Source organism: Mandrillus leucophaeus, unplaced genomic scaffold, assembly GCF_000951045.1.
Source record: "Mandrillus leucophaeus isolate KB7577 unplaced genomic scaffold, Mleu.le_1.0 Scaffold1055, whole genome shotgun sequence".
Lineage (NCBI taxonomy): Eukaryota > Metazoa > Chordata > Mammalia > Primates > Cercopithecidae > Mandrillus > Mandrillus leucophaeus.
Window position 1 is genome coordinate 556217 of NW_012098710.1, and position 21030 is coordinate 577246.

Below are 21030 nucleotides of genomic sequence, written 5' to 3' on the forward strand. Positions count from 1 at the left end.
ACACTAGGGAAATGGCAAGAAAGAAAGGGAAGCATCTCTGACTACACCTTGTCTTATAAAACCACATAGATATTTTAAATAGTTTAAAAAATTTTTAAAAGGTAAAAAAGGAAATCATTAAAAATGAAAAATATATTCGATCCAGTGTACCTATGTTTCAAGTTGTTGACAAAACCATACAGAGAAAAGAATCACTTCAAGTGCCTTTCATCAAACGTGGTGTCTTGACTGTAATTCTTTAGCAAAACTGGTGAATTCAAAGGGGAAAATCCCAGCAAATAAATAATTAATGGCTCTCAAGAATCCTATTATCACTATTAAAATTTAAATTGTCATTTTGATAAATTATACATTGTTATTTTGAAGCATATTAATAAGAAATTACATTTATGTTATTAGGAATGAACATTTTCACCTCAACAGAGAGAGAGATGAGGGGGAGAGATAATAAGTATACAAAACCTTTCTTAATTTTAAATTGCAATTGGAAGTAAAAATATGAACTCATGTTAATTTTCTCTTAAAAATACATATTTCCACTGAGAAGACATTGAAACAATGACAAATCCAGTAGCAATAAAGACCCGTAACATTCAGACTGTGGTATCTAAATCACATTTTTCACTAAAAAGAACCTGGAATCAGAGATATGACCCATTTCAGATCTAAAGGGAAAATGCAAAGGATGAGCCTGAAAGAGCTTGCTGTGCCAAAAAGCAAGAAGTTATCAAAGATCAGTGGAGTTTTCTGAAAAGAACACAGGACAGGAGTCAACTTTAAAAGGCTTTCACAGGCAAAAGATGGGACAAACTGGCCTTCAAAAAAATGACTACAATTGATTGAAACACACAAATTCCATGTGCATATGATGAAAACAAAAAGTCAAAGAACTTTCCTTGATGACCACTTGAAGTTTCTGGTGTAGCAACTCATCCTTATTAGAATTCCAGCTAATAAATGAATGATTAATAGAATTTTAAAAATCAGCATCTTGCAAGTCTGAACAAAATAATGACCATCCATGGGTGCCAAATCATTAGTGTAAGTTGACAGGGAAATTTTTGATGGCAGAATCAGGCTAATGTTATCTGAGAATACTGATCAAACCTAACATCAAAAAAAAAAAAAAAAAGAATAGCCTGATATTCATGCTGCATAAGGTTATTCAATAGTTAGGTTCACAACACTACCTATAAAGTATACTTTTTCCTATTTTCTTTAATGTTATTGCAGTATGATTTACATACAGCAAAATATACCAATCTTAAGTGTACAATTCTGTACTCCCAGAAAGTTCTTTAGTGCCTCTTCCAAGGCAACCTGAAATTTGCAAGAAATATGGGGGACAGAGGAACAATTTAAATGACATCATGAAGAAACAAATCAGCCAAATCCAGAATGTGGAACGCAGTACAATGACCCAGTTTTTCTGATGGCATAATAAAACAAGTTTAATAAACAGCAACCCAAAGCAATACATGGAACTTGCTTGGGTCTAAGTTGAATAAACCATTACAAAAGGACATCTTTCAGACAACTGAGGAAAACTGAATGTGGACTGAACGTCAGAGTACTGAAAAACTATTCCTAATGTTTAAAGGTATGATGATGGTTTAGTTGTTATGTGGTTGTTAGTTAGAGGGGCATGCTGAAGTTTTCATTGGTAGAATGAATGATGCAAGGGATTTACCTTAAAATATTCCAAAAAATAAAGAGGTAAGGTATATGTTAAACAAAACTATCAAAATGTTGTTAATTTTTGAAGCTGGGTGATGAGTTCATGGGGGGTCATTATACTATATGCTCTGTACATTTGTATATTTTTATCAGTTTCCACAATAATGTCTTCAAAATTCTCCATGTCAAGAATTGTCTGTGAGCTGACACCTGAGGATGCAGAAACTATCAGGCCACCTATTCCCAAGAACTGGAGTTCTAGTTGAGGGACATGGAGTATCAAAGCAATCTCAAACACCTGCAATGAGAATGAGAAAACAGCCAATTCTTTTTAGTCTAAATAGTGCTTAGAATATAGAACATAGTTAATGTTAACTATAGGGATATTAAAAATTATTTTTATTATTATAAAGAGCTTTAATAGTATATTGATATCAATTTTTACAGAAAAATAAAGAATTATGTCTGCTGAAATAAACTAAGGGTTTTGAGTTTCTTCCCTGCTTTTCCAGTACCCTATCCGTATTAGTCATAGGATGCACACAAGGCAAGCTACATGCTTTTAAGAAGTATATAGCAAATATAATATTTTTAATGTTTGTAAAATTTATACATCTACTAAATTTCTGAAGATCAAATGGTTAGCTTTGTCACACATGTAAACATGCTATGTCACCAATTATGTATTTTATTTTCAAATTAGGGAGCTTCATCAATCTATGAACACAGTATTTCAGAGCTAAAAGGGACCTTGGAGATTGTTCTGTTTAGCTCTCTAACTTAACAAATGAAGAAGCTGAGGTTCAGAAAATGTGATTTTTTAAAAGCCAGTACTATTTTTTAAACTACAGTTTCCTCTCAGTTGTAAAATACACGGTAAGACATATGTCAACTTAAAAGCTTTTGAGAAAAAATTATACTAAATGTACATTTCAATTTTGAGATGCATCCTTACTTTTCAGAGCCTCAAGACTTGAAAAGTCACGCACGTTAGATTTGAAGAAATGCAGTATTCCAAAATAGTTATTCTTTAATATAGTGGTTTTAACTAAACTTATTCTCTTCCAGATACACAAAAGAATGATAATGTTTATACATGGTACACTAGGAGTATATACAGTCTGAGGTAACCAGCCTTCTGGACCTAGGCTGAGATAATCACACCAGTTAGGAAGTTCTGGTTTAAACCAACTATATGATACAGATTTTTAATTAAACGACAAACTTTAGAATTCAGGACTTTCATAATTCTCAACCATAAGCTACTTTAAAATCATTTTATATTAAATAGACGTATATATACACACATATATATAATAGCTATCAAAATACTAAAGAAGGGTTAGTTACAGACACATACCAACTCTTAAATGTAATTTTTTGAAGACTATATTTATCTTCCTGCCTTTTAATATGGGTCTTTTCCAACTGTCTCATAATATTTCATTGTTCTTTATCTGTTTCCACCAACAAAGTATTTGATATAGAGAAAATACTACTTACTCTGATTCCTTTTGGTCCTGGTGGCCCTGGAATTCCATCATCACCCTGAAAAATGCAATATTTTTAGTTTTTTCCTTCAAAAAAGTCCTCAAATAACTAATCTTCAATTATAAAATAGGAGATTTAAACTACTGTAAACATCTGTGAAAGTTAGTGAAAAACTTATACACCCAAGGAAGAAGCAATTACTATTGAGACTGAAAGCATTGAGGTAAATTGTATGACCCCAAATAAGAAAGGCCTTTATTTCCTGAGAAGGAAATCGCTGACATATGAATGAAACTTTGTACCTATAAAGTTAATTATGAACCATACAAGAAAACAAAGATAAAATATTGATACAGTCATTCTCCAAATAATTTATTTATAAACAAAATAGGAGCTGAAAATCTGGTCAGTTACCACATTATGTTAATCTGCTTGCCATGCTTGTATAATGAGCATCATCTCTGAGCCCAAATATGTGCTGTTCTCGAATCTGCTGTTTTTAAACCTCTGCTTTGTTTTATAATGCACTTTGTATTGGCATAGCTTAAGAACGATTTAAAAAGAACCATAAACTTTCCTTTCTAGCTATCAGTTCCATACAAAAGAACCTACCCATGTGTGTATGTTAATATATGTACCCATTTCTAGTCACAACCGCATTACTGAGAATTGAGTCTTACCTCACTGAGTTTTCATTAACTATTTTCTTTAAAAAATCGGAATTAAAAAACCTAATTCTGCTCCAAGGAAAAGGAACTTTTAATAGCAAAAAATTGAAACTTACCTAAATAATTATCAACAGGGGACTAGCTTAATAATTTATGGTTTATATGTACACAATGTTAACTTATGGTTTATATATACAATGAAATACAATGCAGTTATACAAAATGAGGAAGTTCTGTATATATTGATAATATGATGTCTACAATGTATATTAAATTAAAAACAAAGGTCAAACTGTGTGTTCAATGTGCTACTATTTTACAAACAAAGGTTGTTAAAGTGTGTGTGCATAAGTCAGGGACTAATGGACACAGGTGAAAAGCAGAACTTTAATTGTATACCCTCTTAATTTATTTTGAATGACATGAACATACTGCCTATCAAAAATTAACTAAATTTGATTTTTTAGAATAAAAAAACCTTTGGAAAATTACGAGTGTACAGATTAAAGAATAATTCTACAAGTTTTTTGACTTAGTATATATGTTAACATACACATGTACCAGAATACCCAATCACATAAAGGGTATAAGTTCAGCTGTTCGGGGAAATATGGAGTCATACTGGACATAGAAGCACACAATGCTTCAAATTCAGAATCCTGAAAGTTTAGAAAGCAGTTTACCTTCTCTCTTTTCAGATAATTGAAATGAAATCACAAAAAAAAACTGGACTGCTTTCTAAACTTAACCTGCATACAAGCACACCTTTATAAATGATCATGTTATTGTAGAATAGTCCTAGTTAATACTAAATTATTTCAAAGGAGTTCTAATTTAGGTAACTTATTTTAATTGAACACAAATCTTTATTAAAACTGCCATCTCTCAGCAAGCATGGGGTGCAAGAAACTCAGTCCCTAATCCCAAGTAAACTTAGATACAAGAAATGTAACTTTTCCTGTAGCTTAACTTAATTCTCTTCCAAAATGCCTATTTCTATAACATGGCTGAAGTTTAATCTCAGTCCATTGGAGTTGCCACTTCATTTTCACAAGATCGTGTCTCAGTTTTGGATAACTTAACTAGTTCCAATATGTTGAGGAGTGCTACGGTCTAGTCCAAGCTGGTATTCATTGAGTTGTTCCATGCCAATAGGATGCATGGATTGCTGCCGAGTTAGTGCTCAATTCCATCCACTTGACTCTTTCAGATATCTCTGATACTTCTGTGCTACTCCTGGGTGCACAAGAATCACTCTGTTGCTGTTGCTCTTGCTCTTGATGTGCCATTAGAGACAGGAAATTCAGTTGAGTAGTTCATCTACCAAAATTGTATGCAGACATTTAGGGTCCTGCTGTTTTCTAAGTACTAAAGTTCTACTTGAGAAATTTAGCACAGGTCCCTTCTGCTCTTAAATCTAACAAAACTACCTGATGTACTGCTATCCTCCCAGAGATCATGACCAACATTCTCCCAAAATCTAAGCTCTGATTATAGTTAAGTGTTAAAAAGTATTCATGCATTTAAATTAATTTTCTCCCTTTATTGGAAAGACTACTTAGTAAGTATCCATTTGATTTCCTTAATACTCTAACAACATGATGTACCAACATTATATAAAATAATAAAATTAAGAAAAAGGGTTTTAAGCCAGTTTTCCTTTCCAGGCAAATGATCAGAAGTAGTCCTTTCATATATCAATTCACCAGTCTACCTAATACAGATGGAAAAAGGCACTCAGCCAAAAGAGTCATTTAAAAAAAAAACCCAGAAAATTATCTGAGTCTTAAGTTCACTATTGTCTCTTCCAATTCCATATCTTAATATGCACATTGAGATGCTATTCTTGCTCATGATATAGGACAGACTGCCCACATGGCAGTCAATGGACAGAGTCCCCACAACTGATAGGTTGCGACTACCTCCAGATCCACGAGCTGATCCATGGGACTGGAGGGTAGGGATCTAACCTCTCTTCCCTTTCTCCCACAGACTAACCTTATGACTTCCACCTTACTAAATTCATTGATTGCCTGTCCCATGTAGTTTACACGACTCTGATTTTGACAAACTAATGTATATGTCACCTTATCGCTGAACCCTGCAGATAAACATCTGATTGCTGTGCTGCTATTACGAATGGACACTTCTCTAAACATGGACCATTTTAGTACTTCAGGTACCCTAACTTTATTACATTGAACCTGATAGACTGCAACAATTGTCTCTGATACCACAGGAACAAAATACCTCCTCGGATGTCAACTCACTCCTGTCCCATATGGTAGTAATTGAATTATCTGGGAAAAGGGACATATGATCTGTCATTGGAGCCATTTTGGCCTCGATGGTGGTGGCAATTTATTTCTCTATTCCTGCCTCCACCTTACAAAAATATTTCAATTTCATTCAAGTACTCTGCCCACCAGGAGGGACTTCTGGCTGGTTGATCCCCATGGTAACCAATGATTCTTACATTCCCAGAACTGTGTGCACTCTTCTTGGGATATTATTTTTTTTGTAAAAATCAGGCCTTCAACATTCCTACCAATGTAACATACATAATACATTGATAAGAGATAACTCAAATATTCAAAACAGTCCCTCTCATTAAGCATAAAACATTACATAAAACAAAATGAGAACTCCAAAACTAGATAGACTCCGGTTATTCAGGAGAATTGCCAGCTGGCATTACCTACGGTCTACTCATGGGAATACTCCAGACAACTTTTCTCACTGTCAGCGTCACTCAGTTAGGAAAGGTTGTTCACAACCTGTCTTTGACCCTCGCTGAGGTCATTAATGACACTGCTTTGGAAACAAAGCAGACTAGCCTCAACTCCTTGGCCCATGTAGTGTTAGCTAACCATAAAGCCCTTAACTGCCTGCTGGCCAATTTTGAGGGGTCTCTGTGATTGCCAGCACCTCATATTGTACCTAGATCCATGAAAACTGGCAAAGTAGAACAGTCCATCATAAGACTTAAGAAAAAAACCTCCTGGCTCTCTAACATAGATCAAGTGGGCTATGGGACATCTATTATTGGTTTGGCAATAGCTGGGGCTCATGCTTACATGCAGTTCTCCAAGCAGGCCTGATCATCCTGCTTAGAATATCATGACCATAATCTACTGTGGCCTCAGACATTATCCTGTTTTTGACAGAGTCCTTTAAAGCCCAACCCATTCAGGTCCATGGTGGGGCAGCTTATGTTTCTCACTCAGGTCCTGAAAAATCAAGGTATGGAATTGGGAATATGGCTCTTGTCTAAACACCTATGACTGTTTGGGTCCAACCAAAGTCCTCTTGGTAAGCCTCATAAGGGACAGCTACTCTCCACATAGCAGACTTGGTGCACAGCTAATGCACTGCAATCTCTGAAGTGAGTATCAGTTAAAGATTCAGGCTCCCATGGCTGGCTGTGCTCAACCGCATTTCTGCATTTAAAGGCCTCTTTTGGTGGAGACCTTCTTATGGGAGGAGAAAGAAACCATAAAAATACTTTTTCTGCACTCTGACTCAGTACTTTTCCACTCCTAGCTCTTCTCCTTCTCCCACCCTGCCCCTGGGTCCATACAACTGCAGGAGCTTTTCGTTCTGAGCTCCCTCAGCAGTCAAATGATTTCCAACATCTGTGCTGATCCATCTGACCTTTGCTGTTGATGCACCATGGGGACAAATAGAACAGTGGGGGAGTCAGCACTTTCTCCAGTTTAACTTTCCGCTTATAATATTGCAGTAAGTGAGTAAAGGTTTGACTGTTACTTTCATTTTGGCTTCTTGTCTTAATCAGCTACTCTAACAACTGGCAGTTCAGCTCTCTCCAGCTCAGTTAAGCTCTTGACAGAACTTAATTTTGGTGAAGGCAGTCAATAACTACATAAAATCAACAGCATCTTCCAAAAGCATCTGAACATGGCAGTAATATTTAGTTTTTTAACAAAATACAATAAAGTACAGACTGCCTGTCATTCCATTGTTTCATTTACGTATTAGTTTCTGGCTATAATTCAGTAACTTTTTAGTTGATGTGACACCTAGTCCCACATTTAAGATGACTTAATTCATCTGGCATTACTGGGTGGCAACATGATACATACCTTTTGTCCCCGAGGCCCTGGAGGCCCTTCTGGACCTGGAAATCCAGGTAATCCTGGGTGTCCTTCCAAACCTGGAAACCCTCTCTCTCCCTGAAATTAAATGAGAATGAAAGGTAAGGTCATTTGTGAATTTTCAAGCACAGGCATAGTTGAGATTCAAAAAGATCACATGACTATCTAGACAAAACTAACTTAATTTAATTATGTAAATTCACAGTATCTACTAACATGAGAAAACCTCTTAAGATGTGAGAGGGGAAAACATAAACCGTCTGGAAATTATATCATATATGGTAATCTTTCTTTCTTGTAAAAAGCATATCAGAAATGAAATGAGATTTAAACATACTGACATCAAGAGTTTAACAGGGAAGATAGCAATAAATCCAGGAAACTAGATCTGTAAGGGTTACATTAAATAAGTATGGAGCAGGGAAGGGTAAAAGGAAACCATCAGACAAGTTCCCAGGCTTGAAATTAACCAGAAAAAAACCTTCAGAACATCAAAACTTTCATTACTTTTTCTAATTGTAAAATTAATACTAAAAAGGAATACACATTCACTGTAGAAAACAAAAGTATATAGAAAACACCACCATTAATTCCTTTACTCAGAATAATTACCTGAATTATGACTCACGTCTGAGTTCCAACTGCAGCCTTTATCATCACCAGGACAGGAGGACTGCCTGTCTACCAGTGAGGACCCACCATATCTTATCAGCACCTTTACAGTAGGGTTGCCTGATGTGAATATCTGTACAGCCAGAAAGGTGGGGTAGCAGAGCCAGCATGTGTACTAATGGTATTTAGATTAACATATTAGGGTTAGGTAATCTGCATACAGCCAATCCTAGTAAGGGTATAAACTCCAACACTAGGGGATCCAGTTACACAAAAATAATTCATCACTATGAAGTTTAAGAACGTCGAAGGCTCACAGCTTCATGGCACATGCTCCCAACTACGGGGCTACAAGTAGTTTCTCTACTTTCCTAAGGCTTGAAGGCTGTCTCTGGTCAGACCTCATTCTGGGAACCCTCTTAACAGATCCTACCCACAGTGACAGCCTGGACAGCACCTGAGAAAGAGAAAGCATCCATATCTACTAGGTGACTGACTAATGGGCCATTGAAGACACATATCTCTAGAGGTTAAGGTACAGCAGACTTTTATTTCTACTCTGAAAGTGTGTGTGTGTGTGTGTTTTGTAAGTACTAAGTTTAGTCTAAAAACCTTAGATGATTTTGTGCTGAATAATTCAATAATCATCCTATAATAAATACAAGTACTTTGAAAAGACTACTTCTGGTCAGTTTCCACTAGACGGAAATATTCCTGTATTTTTGACAATAATTATTGCTGACATATTACTACATTTCTTATTTTCCAGACATATATTCCTTTGCTGTTTTAATTAGTGATTAAATTATGATAATTTAGTATTCATTAACCTCAACACAACTGTTTTTAAGGAAATAAAACAAAGTGAAGAAATTAAGTTTTAAAATTTTTAGAGCTAGATTCCCTCAAATTATTACTGGCAGAGCTAGTAGTAGAAATCTGATCACAAATTACAGTCAGAAAGAAAGTACAAAGGAAAAAAAATCTAGTTACAGTAGATTTTCATGAAAGGAAAACAGGTACATTTTGGGATCCCAGTTGGTATTTAGAGCATATCTCTGCCAAAACTGGAGGATAATACTTGAAGAAAGTCATGTTTTCTCAGAAGCAAAACTGCTATCTCGCCTACAGATAAGAGAGGAATAAGCTAAAAATTTTAAGTGGAGGTGCTAAAAAGCTTAATTTTGTTGATATTAATAAAACCATATACCTATAAATGATATATCCTGAAATCTCCTTGCACTACAGTCAAATAATATCATGGTCTATCTAGCAGAGTGAGCAATATTATAGTAAAGAAAAGAGAAGGGCGACCACCAGACAGTAGCAAAAGGAATTCAAAAATCAATACCAGAGCCTTTGAAAGGTACTAAGGTTACTAAGTAGAAACTATAGAAGCCTTGAGCAAGGATGTGGTGGGGGTGGGATCCTCCATCTAATTCCTAATACATATGGTAGGGAAGGTTGACATTTGTTGTTGCCTACTCTAACTACTGTAGATTTTACTGTAATTTGCTAACACAAAAAGAAAATGGCTATTTCTAAAGGTCAAACTTAAGAAAAAAAAACTGGTTTATGCTGCCTGCCCATATTTGCATAAAAATATCATTCTTATTTTCCTTTGTGGAATAATATTTCTCTCCCTCTGCCTATCCTTTAAATACTGATATTATACTGGATTCCTTTTTTGACCTTCTCTCTCTTTACCGGGGAATCTAAAATACCAACTCTTTTTCCTAAAAAACTAGGCTCTCATAGGCAACTGTCTCAAACATCTCCACTTGAATGCATACAGGCACCTAAAACTCAATGACAATAATAATAGCTAACATGTATTTAGTGTTTTCTATATGCCAAATAATTACTCTAAACTCTTTCCGTGTTTTATCTTATTTAATACTCTCAATGTTAATATGAGGTAGACACTATATTTCCATTTTATATATTAAGAATCAGGACAACGAAAAATTTTGTAATTTTCCTAAGAACAAACTTGATATAAACAACATTGAATTCATATTCTACTGTCTTCTCCATTCCAGGAAATAGCACAACCCAACTACCTCAGCCAGAAATTTGTAATAACTTTGACTCCCCTCACATCACTACTTCATCTAATGAATTATGTCTTCTTCAACTTTGTATTCTAAGTGCCCAACAGAACAAATACTCAGTAAATTCTCATTCAATGAATAAACTTCCTTAATGGATTAAATAAAATATATGGCATATGCTTTTGTCAAAAATTAAAAACATACAAGATTTAGGGCTAGGGGAAATTATACAAAGGACAACTTTTAGTGATCCTTTGGCTGGTTTATATATCATAAGCTAGTATTAAGAAGGATAAAAATCTGATGTACTGAGAAGTAGACTAGTTTGTGAGTTAAAGGCTTCCATAAAAGTGTTACCATTTTCAGGAAGCGCACTTTATAATGACAATAAGAAGTTGTATAATCATGCAACTTTAAAATAAAAAAGTATTTTAAGAATAGTTTCTCAAGGAAGAAAAAATTAACCAGGAAGATATTAGAATTCTGAGGATAGGAAAAATACAAAATAGGACAAACTGCTATAATAATAATTGAGATTAAAATTATTTCAGATTATAATGTAAAAATGCAGAAATTATATGAATATATTTATAGGAACATATGGACAAGGCAAGACCTTTAATGAACAAATGAGATGATAATTTAATAAAGTAATGCAATTATAGGCAATTTGGTTCTCTTTTTTGCATAATGTCTATTTTGTTTTTGTAGTTATGTAGCACTAGAAATATCTGATGTATTACAATTGGTAGAGCAAGAAAATAGACCTTTGGGAACTGCCAAAATTGAGATACTCTAAGTCAGCTATAAAACTTTAAGTTGCATTAGAACCACTTGGAGAACTTATTAAAACACACATTACCTGGCCCCGACACCAGAGTTAGATTGAGTAGGTCAGCTGCAGAGCTTGAGATTTTGCATTCCTTACCAGCTTCCGGTAAATGCTGATGCCACTGACAGAGGCACACTTGGTTTAGTTAATGTTTGATTGTGACACAGATTTTATATTTTCAACTGGTTAACTTGATCTCATCAGGGGTCTAGCAAGTTTTCTTTGTTTAGCAATGTGCACTTGGAGACATTCCTTTCAGGGAAATCTAGATGTTTTATTTCTATGTTAAAAACATTTTAAAAGCAGTTTTCCTGAAGTATAATTAACATACAATAAATTATACATATGTAGAGTACACTATTTTAAAAGTTTGGGGGTTTTTTGTTTGTTTTGGGGGGTGGTTATTTGAGACAGGATCTCACCTTGTTACACAGGCTGGAGTGCTGTGGCACAAACACAGCTCACTGCAGCCTAGACCTCCTGGGCTCAGGTGATCCTCCCAGCTCAGCCTCCCTGAGTAGCTGGAACTACAAGTGTGTGCCACTATGCCCAGCCAATTTTTATATCTTTTGTAGAGACAGGGTTTCACCATGTTACCCAGGTTGGTATCAAACTCCTGGGCTCAAGCGATCCACCTGCCTCAGCCTCTCAAAGTGCTGGGATTACAGGTGTCAGCCACCATGCCTGGCCAAAAGTTTTGACACATATATACACCAGTGAAACTGATTTGGCTCTGGATTCTCACCCAAATCTCATCTCGAGTTGTATACCACATAATCCCCAAGTGTTGAGGGAGGAACCTGGTGGGAGATGACTGGATCATGGAGCCAGTTTCCCCGACACTGTTCTCCTGATAGTGAGTGGGTTCTCACAAGATCTGATGGTTTTGTAATGGGCTCTTCCCTCTCTGCTCCTCACTCTTCTCTCTCCTGCTGCCTAGTGAAGAAGGTGCCCACTTCCCCTAAGCCTTCTGCCATGACTGTGAGTTTCCTGAGGTCACCCAGCCATGCGGAACTGTGAGTCAATTAAACTTCCTTTGTTTATAAATTACCCAGTCTTGAGTATTTCTTTATAGCAGCGCAAAGATGGACTAATACAGAAACCATTACCACAATCAAAATAATGAGCATAGTCAATCCATTACAGAAGCTTCTTTGTGCCCATATCTTCCTTATTCCTATATCCATCTCCCTACTCCTACCCACCCCAGGCCATGAGAGATCTGCTTTCTGTCACTGTAGATTAATTTGCATTTTCTAGAATTTTATATAAATAGAATTATAAAGAATGTACTCTTTTTGTCTAACTTTTCACTCAGCATAATTACTTGGAGATTCAAACTTGTTGTGGTGAATATCAGTAATTCATTACTGTTTATTATTGAGTAGTATTCCATTGTAGAGATATACTGCAATGTGTTGATTCATTTACCTGTTGATGGGAAGTTGAGTTGTTTCCCGTTTCTGGCTATTACAAATAAAGCTACTATGAATATCCATGTACAAGATTTATATAGGCATATGCTTTGATGTCTCATGGGTAAATGTTTAGGAATCAACAGGGTCATATAATAGGTGTTTAACATTTTATGAAATTGCCAAACTTTGTAGACCATTTTCCACTTATACCAATAATCTATAATTGTTCCAGTTGCTTCCACATTCTCATCTATACTTGCTTTGGCTAAAAGTTATTATTAGATATTCTAATAGGTTTATGGTGGTATCTCATTGTGGTTTTCTCTTGCATTTCCCTAATTAACAATGTTAAGCATCTTTTCATGTATCTATTTGCCATCTATATATCTGCTTTTATTAAGTGTCAAAATATTCTTCCAATTTGTTTATAATTAAATTTTATTTGGAGCTGTTTGTTTTATTATTAAATTTTTAGAGTTCTTTATATATTCTGGATACAAGTATTTTATCAGATATGTAATTTGCAAATATTATTTTTCCTGGACTGTGAATTATCTTTTTATTCTTTTAACAATACTTTTAGAGGAGAACAAGTTATTACTTTTGAGGAAATACAACTTAACAGTATTTTCTTTGGTGGATCGTGTTTTTGATGTCACATCTATTCTCAAATTGGAAAAGAAAAACAAAAACAGATGTCTTTTAATGGATGAATGGTTAAACAAACTTTGGCAGATCCATACCATGGAATACTAAGCAATAAAAAGGAAATAACTATTGATACATGCAGTAACTTGGATGCTTCTCAAAGGAATTATGCAGAGTGACAAAAGCCAGTCTTACAAAGGCACGTACTTTATGATTCCACTTGTATAACAGTTCTTTTTTACCTGCCTTTAGGTTCAGGGGATACAGGTGCAGGTTTGTTACATGGGTAAATTGCATGTCACTGAGTTTTGGAATACAAATGATCCCATCACCCAGGTAGTGAGTGTCATACCTGATAGGCAGTTTTTCAACAGTCTCCCCCTTATCTTCCCCCACTAGTAGTCTCCAGTGTCTATTGCTACCATCTTTATTTCCATGTGTACTCAGTATTTAGCTCCCAGTTATAAGTGAGAACATGTGGTATTTGGTTTTCTGTTCCTGCCTTAATTAGCTAAGAATAATGGCTTCCAGTTGCATCCATGCTGCTGCAAAGGACATGACTTCATTCTTTTTTATGGCTGCATACTGTTTCATTGTGTATATGTAGCACATTTTCTTTAGTCCACTAATGATGGGCATCTAGGTTGATTCCATCTTTGCTATTGTGAATAGTGCTGTGATGAGCATATGAGTGTATGTGTCTCTTCAGTAGAACAGTTGCTTTTCCTTTGGGTATACACCTAGTACTGAGATTGCTGGGTTGAATGGAAATTCTGTTTTAAGTTCTTTAAAAAATCTCCAAACTGCTTTCTACAGTGGCTGAACTGATTAAAGAATCTCCAAACTGATTTCTACAGTGGCTGAACTAATTCAAATTTACACCAACAATGTACAAGAATTCTCTTTTCTCTGCAACCTCACCAACATCTGTTATTTTTTTAATTTTTTAATAATAGCCATTTTAACTGAGATAATGGTATCTCATTATGACTTTAATTTGCATTTCTCTGATGATTAGTGATATTGAGAATTTTTTCACATATTTGTTGCCCATATGTATGTCTTCTTTTGAGAAGTATATGTTCATGTCCTTTGCCCATTTTAGAAATTTTTTTTTTGCTTGTTGAATTGTTTAAGTTCCTTATAGATGCTGGACATTAGACCTTTTTTGGATGCATAGTTTGTAAATATTTTTGCACATTCTGTAGGCTGTCGGTTTACTCTGTTGATAGTTTCTTTTGCTATACTCTTTTGTTTATTTTGTTATTTTGCTCTTTAGTTTAATAAGGTCACACTTGTCAATTTTTGTTTTGTTGAACTTGCTTTAGGGAACTTCATCATAAATCATTTCCCAAGGACAATGTCTAGAATGGTATTTCCTACGTTTTCTTCTAGGATTTTTATAGTTTGAGGTCTTACACGTCAGTCTTTAATCCATCTTGAGTTAATTTTTGTATATGGTGAAAGGGAGGGGTCCGATTTCATTCTTCTACATATGGCTAGTCAGTTATCACAGCACCATTTATTGAATAGGGAATTATTTCCTCATTGCTCATAAAACTGATTTTTCTTTACTGATCTTAGTTTGTTGGTTTTGTTTATTCTGTGATCTTTCTAAACTCACTTATAAGTTTTAGGAGTATTTTAGCATATGTCATAACATTTTCTCCACTGACAAATCATATCGTCATCAAAAAAACAAAAAATATATATCTTCCTTTTCAATCTGGATACTTTTTCGTTTCTTTTTGTTGTCTTACTGTACTGGCAGTGTTGAATAGAAATGGTGAGAGCAGATGTTCCTGAAGTTAGGAGAAAGGAACTCAGTCTTTCTCCATTGAGTATAATTTTAACTTTAGGGATTTGGCATATGCCCTTTACGGTTGAGGAAATCTTTTCTACTCCTAGTTTACTAAGAGTAATTTTTATTAGAAATGGATGTTGAATTTTGTTAAATGCATTCTTTGTATCTATTAAGATAATTATATGGGGGTTTATATATTTACGCTCTAAATTTTGTTTTGGTCTTAATATAGTGAATCACAATTTTTGATTTTCAAATGTTAAACCAAACATGGATTCCTGGCATAAATGCCACTTGGTCACAACCTGTCATCCACTTTATATGTTGTTGGATCTGATTTGCTAAAACTTTAAGAATTTCTGTATCTATGCTCATGAGGGATACTGATCTGTGGTTTTCTGTTTCTGTAATTTTGTCATCGTTTCATTTTGGTATCAGGGCCATGCTTGCTTCACAAAATTAACTGGAGGGCATTCAATATCCCTCTGTTTTTTGAATAAGTTTATGCAAGACTGACACTGTCACTTGCAAAAATGTTTCATAGAATTCATCAGTAAACTCTTCTGGAACAGGAATTCTTAGTTGGAAGGGTTGATAATTCAACTTCCTTAGCATATATAGGGCTATTTATATTTTGCTTCCTTCATTCTACACGCATTCTCAATCACGCATTACATTTGTTTTTGTTTTTGGTAATGTATATTTCTTAAGGAATTTGTCCATTTCCCCTAAGCTGTCAAATTTATTGTTATAAAGTGATTTATGATAGTCCCTTATTGATCTTTTAATGATTGTAGGGTCATTCCTGATATGGGTAATCTGTGTTTTCTATTTTCTTATCATCTTTTGTGCCATCAATTACCAACTTTTGACTGTGTTTTCTATTTTTCTCTAGTTAATATATTGCTACTTTTGTCTTTATTATTTCCTTCATTATCTTAAATTTAATTTGCTTGTCCTTTTCTAGCTTCTTAAGTGAGAAACGTAGGTCACCAATGTTAAATCTTCTTTTCTAACATAGACATTTAAATCTATTTCCCACGTATGCCCTGCTTTAATCCCATTCCAAAATTTTCAGTTTTCAACAATATGTAACTAAAATCATTTTCTAATTTTCCTTGATTTCTTCCTTGGTCCAGCAGTTATTTAGAACAGTGCTTTCTAAATTCCAAATAGAAGGAATTTTCTACAAATATTATTATTATTTATTTCTTACTCATTCCATTGTGATAAGAGAATATACTGATATTTTTAATCTTTTGGTAATTAGAGGGTCTCATTTTGTGACCTATCTCATAGTCTACACTGGTGAAAATTCCATGGCTCTTGAAAAAAATTATATTCTGTAGTTGTTTGATATAGGGCTCTTTATATGTCAGTAAAGCCTAAGTTGTTAAGAGTGGAACAACTGAAATAGGAGTGTTAGAATCACAACCATGATTGTGGATTTGTCTATTTCTCCCTTTAATTCTGTCAGTTTTGGCTTCATGTATTTTGAATCTCTGTTATTACACTTGAAACAGCGCTTTGTGTTAAATAGAGGAAAAAAGATACAATCTTCTTATATTTACCCATATTTACACCATTTCTATTACTTTCCATTCCCTCCTATAAATTCACATATCCATCTAGTGAGATTTCCCCTTAGCCTGAAGAAATTTCTTTATATTTATTTTAATGCAAGCCTCTTCATGAATAATTCCCTATTTTTGTTATGAGAAAATGTCTTAAATTTGCCTTTATTTTTGAAGTATATTTTCATTGTATATAATAATTGTGCTTGCGAATTTTTTACCTCTCCAACGATGTTCTCACATTGCTGTACGTTATCCAATCTTTTTGATGAGAAGTCTGTCATCATTCATATAATTGTTCCACTATACACAGTGTAAATTTTTCTCTAGCTTCTTTCAAGATTTTCTTTCAATCTCTATTTTTTCAGTAGTTTCATTATGATGGGCCTAGGTATAGTTTTCTTCATTTTTATTTTGCTTGAGGTTTGCTGGACTTCTTATATCTTTAAATTTATATTTTTCACCAAGTGTGTAGAATTCTTGTCATTCTTAGTGTCCCATAATTTATTTTTCTTTTTGCTTTCCTGTTCTTTCTCTCCTGTCCTAGAGGACTTCATTTATATTTGTATTAGACCATTTGACACTGTCACAGAGGTCACTGGGGTCCTATTCTGTGTTTTTGGTTTTTTTTTTTTTTTCATTTTTTTCTTCAGTGCTCTTCAGATTGAGTTGTTTCTTCTGATTTATCTTTAAGATTACTGACTATTTCTTCTGCCATCTCCATTCTATTGTTAAGCCCATCTGGTGAATTGGTTTTTTCTTATATTCTGCTTTTAAAATATAAATTTTCCTTTTGAAAATACAGTTTCCATTACTCTGTTGTGATTCCTTATTTGGTCACCCATTATGAGGAGATTTTCCTTTTCTATTTTCTGCTTTAAATCATAGTCTACAAATTCCAACATCTATGTTAGCTCAGGGTTGGTTTTCATTGATTGGTCTTTTTCTTGAAGTAGATCACTTTTACTTGGTAAGTTTTAATTGCATACTGGACATCGTAGGTAATATGGAGAGATTCTGGATTCTCTTAACTTCCTCTGAAGAGTACTGATTAAACTATTTTAAGAAATAGCATAGTTAACTCAGCTGAACTTGAACTTAAAACTCCATTCTCCTTTCAACGGACAATGGTTAAACCTATGCTCAGTTATTGCAGACTTCCAGCTGTTCCTTTTTGTTGGGTTGTATGAACCTTCCTCTATAACTATAAACTTCAGGATTCAAGCAAGAATTTGGATGGAATCTATAAGCAATTTTTTGAGCTCTTTCTAATGTGTTTCCCTACATTCCAGTATATCCCCCTTCACTTTCCAGCCATTCTGGCATCCTCAACTCTGTCTGTTGACTCAAGCCAGTAAGACCATGGGTTTTTGTCTGGGTTTTAGCCATCCTTTGCCATGCAGACTAAGGGCTATACTCAGGGGAAAAGCCATATAAATGCAAACATGCCCAGTGTATTTCCTTTCTTTCAAGTGCAGAGTCCTCTCCTCTTTTTCCTTTGGTTATTTTCTTGTACTATCACATAGCTATTACATTTTGTCCAGAGTATTCCATTCTTATCTCAAGAACAGTTAATCTGATAAACATCACTCTACTATTATATGAAGTTAATCCCTCTTGGTATTTTCACCACTACAGAAAGCACCCTTACTGCAAAACTACTCCCATCAAACTAATGTTACTCAAATAAGTGTTCTGCAGAAGACTATCCAATTAATATTAACAGCTGCTCTGTTAGGGGAAAAGTCTATATAACATGGTCAAATGGGGCTTGGAAATGTAGCATTACAAAACAAACAAATAGGTTTCTTTGCTCCAGAACTTACAAGAATGTCTAATATGCTAACGTACCTTCTATACCTCTAAGTAGATTATGCCCTAGAGATACTGTCCTAAACTGCTTCATATATAATTAGCAACATTAACTCATTCATTAAAAAATATTGAGCCTCAAAGAGTGGAGACTAGAGTATGACCCCATCTCCTAGTATAAGACTATAATTCACTGTGCCTTTTTTATTTTATAATATTAATGTCATTCACTGACTTACAGTGGTTAGGCTTATGCTATATAATCTTCATCAATACTTACTTGGTAATCATAATATCTGTACAATAGAAGATGCTGATGTGGAAAAGGTAAGATAGAAATAAACATTCAGCTGGGCACGGTGGCTCACACCTGGAATCCCCTGCCAAGGCGGGTAGATCACTTGAGGCCAGGAGATCGAGACCAGCCTACCCAACATGGCGAAACCCCATCTCCACCAAAAATACAAAAATAAGTCAGGCATGGTGCTGCATGCCTGTGATCCCAGCTACTTGGGAGGCTGAGGCATGAGAACTGCTTGAACCCAGGGGTCGGAGGTTGCAGTGAGCCTTGATTGTGACACTGTACTCCAGCCTGGGTGACAGAGCAAGACCGCATCTCAAAAAAAAAAAAACAAATAGACGTTCATCTATTATTAACCTGCATAGACTAGATAAAAATACATGAAATTGCCTGGTATCTGGCAGAGATTAGTAGCTTGATAAATGTTTAGCTTCCTTCTTAAGTGTTTTTCCCCTGTCTTTGCCTATTAAGTAAGTTAGTGCTTTCAATAAGACCAATCAGAGTTTGGCAGATTATAGCTCTCAGGCCAAATGCAGATACTAAAGGACCCCAACACTTACCCAAAGGTAGCCACTGGGCTAGGGTTTCTGCACTATTGTCCCTTCTGTGGTTGCCAGAAATATGTTACCGGAAACGGGTCCTGATCCAGACCCCAAGAGGCTCATGTTCTAAGATCCAAGAGCTAAGAATGTTTTTCTGTCACTTTTAAAGGTCTATTTATATAAAGGAGTTAAGAATATATAACAGAAACTGATGTGTCCCATAAATCCTAAAATGTTTGCTATATGGCATTTTACAGAAAATCTTTGCTGACCCTAAGATATAATCTAATCTTTATAAGCTCTCTAAAATAAGCAGTACAATAGGATTCATTTCACTTACTTAAGTACTGAGATAGAAGTCCTGTTTTTTTAAAAAATATTTATTAAAAACATTAGTTTACTGGCTTTACTAAATTTTCAAATGCCAATCTCAGACCTCACCTTTTCCCCTTTTATGCCACTGCAGTCACACTTTGATCCTGGAGAACACCCATAGCAAGCCTATAAGGAAGAGAAAGAGGGAAAAAATCATTAAATATGAACCCAAAAATCAGACTCTGACTTACAGCTCAACTGAAATCAACAATCCAAACTTGTAAGATAAATACCAGAAAAATATCTGAAAATATATATCAAATTGTAAATAACAGTTACCTCTCAGGAAGCTTGCACCTTTTATTATATACACTTCTGTCTGAACTTTTCAAAATGAGTAAACATAATTTTTATAATTTTAAAGTGAAAAATATCATTTTACAAGATGTTAAAAATGAGAGATCTCTCAATAAAGGCTAAAGATGGAAAGCGACACCATCTTCTACTTACAACAACAAAAACTCATGCACATATATTCACATATAAAGCACAGACATACATTTCAAAGTTAATTATTCTTACATTAACAGCCATTTGGGGTTATCACTACCCTTTACCTCTTCATTAATGCATGAGTGTTGACAGTATGCACAATCTAAAATATGTTAAAAATGGAAAAGAAATTCATATAACTTCCCTGTAATATGATTTGCCACATGTCCAAACTCTCAGGAACTCTCCTTTTTTTCTTCTAACATTGCTTGTAAGAAATTACCTCTCACTCTATATTAGCAGTGACCTTGGCAACTAGACAACAATGCCTACCACTTCAAGTCACTTGTTTCTCTCCATTCATGAGCAATCATGGAGCATAAAATATATAACACTATCTTTTACCACCTTCCTTTCTTTTCTTTGCTCCTACTCCTTCATCACTAATAATAGCTCAGTCTCTAACAGCTTTACCATAAATGCTGCTCCCACAGTCTAGATGTTCTAAATAGGCATTCAATCATATTAGGAATTGAGGTCTTCAAGCCAGAAAAATATCCTCCTCTAAAATAGAAAACTTATGGAGGAAAAGAATACAGTATGTGACTTCTGCCATTCAGAAATATCCTTTACTCTTAGAAAATGAACTGCTTGGAAAAACAAGTTAGTTTAATA

The 21030-nt window shown here is 34.7% G+C and overlaps 1 protein-coding gene across 1 annotated transcript in view; it reads right to left on the minus strand.

The window, feature by feature from the left end:
* Positions 1–21030, minus strand: part of COL4A5 (collagen, type IV, alpha 5) — a 272036-nt gene that overhangs the window by 146853 nt on the left and 104153 nt on the right. Inside the window, exons 2-4 of the mRNA XM_011982572.1 lie at positions 19990–20049; positions 7940–8029; positions 3181–3225 (exon numbers count right to left, since the gene is read on the minus strand). Of these exons, the coding sequence (XP_011837962.1) occupies positions 3181–3225; positions 7940–8029; positions 19990–20049 (195 nt within the window). The remainder of the gene's footprint in view (positions 1–3180; positions 3226–7939; positions 8030–19989; positions 20050–21030) is intronic.